Raw genomic sequence first — 6,288 nt, forward strand, 5'->3', positions numbered from 1 at the left:
GCAAAAATAATGAATAAGTAAAACAAGCACAAGGGGATTACTATCAATATCTAGAGGAAGTGATTTTTTTTTTATATTCCACCCGCCTAGCTTACAAGGATTCCCCCTTTTATAGAAGAGGGTCATTACCAAAAAATAATAAAATAAAACATGTAGTGGAAGACCCATGATGACTTGTCTCTTCCTTGATTCCCGCCAAGATTCTCTTTGTTGGTGTGGTTGCAACGGCTCTTGTCTGTGAGCTCGATACTAGCTCGAACTCGTTACTGGGTCGGGCCCTTCGGTCTTGGATCGAGTTCGACCTTCGAGATGGGTGTCGTGCATTTCCGACCTCGAAGCAGTGCCTTGCGGATCGATTCGGTCACGGGCTCGATAGGATTGTCGAGCCGCCTCCTCGAGCGACCTTCGGGCTTGAGGTTCGTTAGTACCGACCTCAGAGCTCACTCCCAAAATCTCATTCCGACTTCTTAACACTCGAACTCGATCGAACGTAGGAAGGTCGAAATCTATTTCGACCGTATACAGATAGTCCCCTCGTTTCTCGGAAAAGGATGTGGCGAGAAACGATATGATTTCCCAGCAGCTCGATCATATATACACTGATATTTTTATCGATCCCGACCATGACGTATGTAATGCTCGATCATTTTATGTGTCTTTATAATCCCCGACTTTATCGAGGATACCCGAATTTTTTCTTCCCCGGTGGGAATTGCCGGTTACCTTCGGTCTTTGGTGACCGGAGAAGATCAATCAATGATGAATGCGGAGGGGCTTCCTGCCTTTTCAACGAGGCCCAACATGCTTTGAATCGGATAACTTCTGATGGCGTTTTCGCCGCTTCTGTACAAAAAATTTTGTAAATACAAATCTTTCTTCTTCTTTTTTGAAGAAAAATGGCCTTTCAAACTAAATAGACAGTTAGAATTTAAATCTCTGTTGCCTTCGGGCCTCGTGGGTAGTCCGTCCCCTTTGCTTTATCGGGCTTGAGCGTCCTTCAGCTTAAATAGTCAAGTGTTTGTTTTAATTCGAAGAAATGAGTAGTTTTGCTCGAAATAATGTAGCCCGTAGGCGTAATAGTCGAGCGAGTGATGGCTCGAACTCAAAATAAAGGTAGCCCGTAGGCTTAGCAGTCGAGTGAATGATTCGAACTTGATGCAATGTAGCCCGCAGGCGTAATAGTTAAAGTAGCCCGTAGGCTTAATGGTCGAGTGAGTGATTGCTCGAACTCGAAATAAAGGTGGCCCGTAGGCTTGGCAATCGAGCGAATGATTCGAACTCGATGCAATGTAGCCCGTAGGCGTAATAGTTAAAGTAGCCCGTAGGCTTAATGGTCGAGTGAGTGATTGCTCGAACTCGAAATAAAGGTAGCCCGTAGGCTTGGCAATCGAGCGAATGATTCGAACTCGATGCAATGTAGCCCGTAGGCATAATAGTTAAAGTAGCCCGTAGGCTTAATGGTCGAGTGAGTGATTGCTCGAACTCGAAATAAAGGTAGCCCGTAGGCTTGGCAATCGAGTGAATGATTCGAACTCGATGCAATGTAGCCCGTAGGCGTAATAGTTAAAGTAGCCCGTAGGCTTAATGGTCGAGTGAGTGATTGCTCGAACTCGAAATAAAGGTAGCCCGTAGTCTTGGCAATCGAGTGAATGATTCGAACTCGATGCAATGTAGCCCGTAGGCGTAATAGTTAAAGTAGCCTGTAGGCTTAATGGTCGAGTGAGTGATTGCTCGAACTCAAAATAAAGGTAGCCCGTAGGCTTGGCAATCGAGTGAATGATTCGAACTCGATGCAATGTAGCCCGTAGGCGTAATAGTTAAAGTAGCCCGTAGGCTTAATGGTCAAGTGAGTGATTGCTCGAACTCAAAATAAAGGTAGCCCGTAGGCTTGGCAATCGAGTGAATGATTCGAACTCGATGCAATGTAGCCCGTAGGCATAATAGTCAAAGTAGCCCGTAGGCTTAATGGTCGAGTGAGTGATTGCTCGAACTCGAAATAAAGGTAGTCCGTAGGCTTGGCAATCGAGTGAATGATTCGAACTCGATGCAATGTAGCTCGTAGGCGTAATAGTTAAAGTAGCCCGTAGGCTTAATGGTCGAGTGAGTGATTGCTTGAACTTGAAATAAAGGTAGCCCGTAGGCTTGGCAATTGAGTGAATGATTCGAACTCGATGCAATGTAGCCCGTAGGCGTAATAGTCAAAGTAGCCCGTAGGCTTAATGGTCGAGTGAGTGATTGCTCGAACTCGAAATAAAGGTAGCCCGTAGGCTTGGCAATCGAGTGAATGATTCGAACTCGATCCTGTTTGCATAATAAATCTTGAACATAGAATATCGGTAAGGAGGAGAGCTTTCTTTGCAGGTCATTATACATGGGTTCATGTTTTGCGTCGGGGCTCGGGCCAACTATATAAGCATGGTTCGTTTTGACCGTTTGGCCCTTACAACGCTTCCCGTTGAGACACTATTTGTCATGAAATAACGAAGTAATTTCCTTTGCACCGAACTTGATAATCATCACAGATGCGTTCAATGATAAAGCCTCCCTGTGTACGAGGTTGATTTTAAAGAGGCCACAGATACTCAGCAGTAGTATCGTTTCCGCTATATGGCTGGTATCGATCTCTGGTCGACTTTTGCTTTTTCGTAATGGTCCTAGAAGTCAACTGGTCATCTTCGACTCTAATTTTGGATTGATATCGATTGTGCACATCGGTCCAAATAATAGCTGGGTACTCGATCAGATTTTGCCTCAGCCGCCGCGAAGCCCTCGAGCTCCGCTCATTTAGACCTTGAGTGAAAGCTTGAACAACCCAATCGTCTATGACTGGTGGCAGATCCATTTGTTCCATTTGAAAACGAGCTACGAACTCCCTTAGCATCTCGTTATCCTTTTGCATTACCTAGAATAGGTCCAACTTTCTGGTTTCAACCTTTATGGCTCTGGCATGAGCTTTTACGAAGCAATCTGCAAGCATAGTAAAAGAATCAATGAAGTTAGATGGTAAATTATGATACCATATCATTGCCCCTTTTGACATGGTTTCACCGATTTTTTTTAATAATACAGATTCGATCTCATCATCTTCCAAATCATTGCCCTTGATGGCACACGTGTAAGAAGTGATGTGCTCGTTGGGGTCGATCGTTTCGTTATATTTGGGTATTTCGGGCATACGGAATTTTTTGGGGATTGGTTTTGGGGCTGCACTTGAGGGAAAAGGCTTTTGAATGAATTTTTTCGAATCTAGCCCTTTTATCATTGGTGGAGCCCCCGGGATCTGGTCGACCCTGGAATTATATGTTTATACTTTTTTATCGTTGGCTTCGACTCGTTTTGTGAGTTCCTTGAGCAATTTAGTAATTTCGAGAGTAGTCCCCGATTCTTGCTCATTTGGCTTCTCTATGGCTGGTTCCGTTCTGTGGGTGACTTCTCGAAGTGGATTGGGCTCCGACCTGCTTTGTACCTGAGTTTGGCTCTGCAACTGAGCTATCGCTATTTGCTAGGCTTGTAACATCTCGAAGATCATCCATAAGCTGACTCCGATCTCCTCCACGTTATGGGTGTCTCGAGCTACGGATCGAGTACCACCCTGAATGCTCCTTTCCGGTTCGGAACGCTGATTCGCCTCTAGAGCTATTTGTGAATTGACATCCAATGATACTTCGGCTCGAATTTCGGGTGCTTTGATTCGAGCCTCAACGCCTTTATCGAGTGGCCTTCCGGCCCCGAGTGCCAAGTTGTTGGTTTCATCTTGAAGGCCGGCTTCGTGGTCGATAGGTGAAGTCATTGCTGATTTGAAGTTGCAAACTGGCATGTACTTTAGGTTTATATCAAATGATCACTGTTACCCTTAGCCCCACGGTGGGCGCCAAACTGTTTACCGGAAAAATCGGATAACATTAGATTTGTGGATGGTTCTAAGGATATGCGATACAATTTGATATAAATCGCGTAGAGAAATGGAAATATGTGTATTGTTGACTATAAGAACGAAAATAATAAGCAAAAAGAATGAATAAGTAAAACAAGCACAAGGGGATTACTATCAATATCTAGAGGAAGTGATCTTTTTTTTATGTTCCACCTGCCAAGCTTACAAGGATTCCCCCTTTTATAGAAGAGGGTCATTACCAAAAAATAATAAAATAAAACATGTAGTGGAAGACCCATGATGACTTGTCTCTTCCTTGATTCCCGCCAAGATTCTCTTTGTTGGTGTGGTTGCAACGGCTCTTGTCTGTGAGCTCGATACTAGCTCGAACTCGTTACTGGGTCGGGCCCTTCGGTCTTGGATCGAGTTCGACCTTCGAGATGGGTGTCGCGCATTTCTGACCTCGAAGCAGTGCCTTGCGGATCGATTCGGTCACGGGCTCGATTGGATTATCGAGCCGCCTCCTTGGGCGACCTTTGGGCTCGAGGTTCGTTAGTACCGACCTCAGAGCTCACTCCCAAAATCTCATTCCGACTTCTTAACACTCGAACTCGATCGAACGTATGAAGGCCGAAATCTATTTCGACCGTATACACCCATGTTTCCATATATTAACAGTTCCTTTTTTTAAATTATTTTACAACGAACAATTTCGACCGTTAGAAGAAAGTTTCCTAAATTGTTACACGTTTGGATGGTTTCCTACAAAGGCAGGGATTTCAGGTAAAATTTGTTGAATATACTTGGGCTTCACGTACTTCCCTAAAATCGAACTCATTGCCATTGATCATAATCAACTTTTTGTTCTATAAATACAAAGTATCTAAACTCCTAAGTCATATATATAGCCCTATTTTATCACTCAAAACTCTCTAGTCTCGGCTGCTGCGTTTTTTTCATCTTCATATTCAAGAAACAATGAATATGATGGAGTTGGATAATCTTGGAGAAGGGTATAGATTTCGACCGACGGATTCAGAGTTAGTGAAATTTCTTTTGAGGTTTGTTGCTAAGCAAGAATTGAATGACAATGGTTTTATTGCAATGTATGATGTTTACAAACAAGAACCTTAGGTAACTTACAGCCATGGCCATTCTACTGGAGGAGTAGAAGATAATTGGGACACATGTATTTACCGTTACTTTATTACACCAAGGAAGAAGAACAAGGGAAGGTTTAGTAGGATTGTAGGAAGAAGAGGTGGAACTTGGATACAACAAGATAAGGGAAGAGCTGTTACTATAAAGAGTTGTGATCAGAGGAAAAGAGATTTGATTATTGGACGAATGAAGAGTATGTGTTATAATAATAAGTGTATTAATTCTGATGATTATAATGATGGTAAGTGGCTAATGAAGGAATATGTGTTGTCTGATCCTATTCTTAATAAGTTCAGTAATTCTGAGCGTAAAGATTATGTTATTTGTGCCATAAAAAAGTTGCCCAAAAGAAGTACTACTTGTAATTTTAGTGAGACTAGTAATGTGACAACTGAAAGTACAAGAGGCGGATGAATTGTAGCATGTTAAAAATTTCTAGTCGACTATGTATGCTCTTAGTCGACTGATGCGGAGACAGAGTGCCCAATACTGTTAGTACTTTGATTCAATTAAATATTAATCTCAACAAACAGTAATTACTTATAATAACATATGAAAGCAGTAAGGTAAATGACACCAGAAATTTTATACTGGTTCGGAACCAATGTGGTATACTACTCCAGCCTCCTTGGGTTGCAAAGATGTTATCTCTTGATCTCTTTGTAATATGAGTTGTGTACAGTTTGTGTTATTTTCGATGTTCACCACCAACGTTTACAAGTTTGGTTTTCACTCGCTCACCAACAACGAACAAGGGTTGGTTTTAACACACTCACCAACAACGACTCTTTGGTTCTCACTCGCTCACCAAAGTAATGAATAATGACACAACCTCTAAGGACACACTGCCTCTCCAATATTTTTAAGTCTCTCTTCACTCTTTTGTGTACACAGTAAATCTACTAAAAGTAAATCTCAATGCTTGTTAAGAGTAGAACAAAGAACTTGTAGTTGGATGGACAATTATATAGAAAGTTGCGTATCTGATTCTTGAGTTCGCCTGTTTTCTTATAGGCATGATTTGAGAGTTGTTGTAGTTTTGTCTTTGATAGATGCACCCAATATTTTACTCATTTTTTATTCAAGAAAGTTGCCTCTGATTCCTTTATGAGAGATGGGATGGATTTAATAAATCCAAGGAGTGCTCCATGCCGAGATGCTTTGAAGAAAGGAGCAGCACTTCAAATTTGATGGGCTGGATTAATTTATCCATGGAATGCTTGCATGCTCCATGCTTTATTGGGAAAGGGAGC

The 6,288-nt window shown here is 42.3% G+C and overlaps 1 protein-coding gene across 1 annotated transcript; it reads left to right on the forward strand.

Moving 5' to 3' along the window:
* The first annotated feature begins 4,852 nt into the window (after positions 1 to 4,852).
* Positions 4,853 to 5,449, forward strand: LOC142179067 (NAC domain-containing protein 96-like). Its single transcript, XM_075248888.1, has 2 exons — positions 4,853 to 4,935; positions 5,020 to 5,449. The coding sequence occupies exons 1-2, from the start codon at positions 4,853 to 4,855 to the stop codon at positions 5,447 to 5,449; spliced, it is 513 nt and encodes a 170-aa protein (XP_075104989.1).
* The last annotated feature ends 839 nt before the right edge of the window (positions 5,450 to 6,288 follow it).

This window comes from Nicotiana tabacum, unplaced genomic scaffold, assembly GCF_000715075.1.
Source record: "Nicotiana tabacum cultivar K326 unplaced genomic scaffold, ASM71507v2 Un00294, whole genome shotgun sequence".
Taxonomy (NCBI): domain Eukaryota; kingdom Viridiplantae; phylum Streptophyta; class Magnoliopsida; order Solanales; family Solanaceae; genus Nicotiana; species Nicotiana tabacum.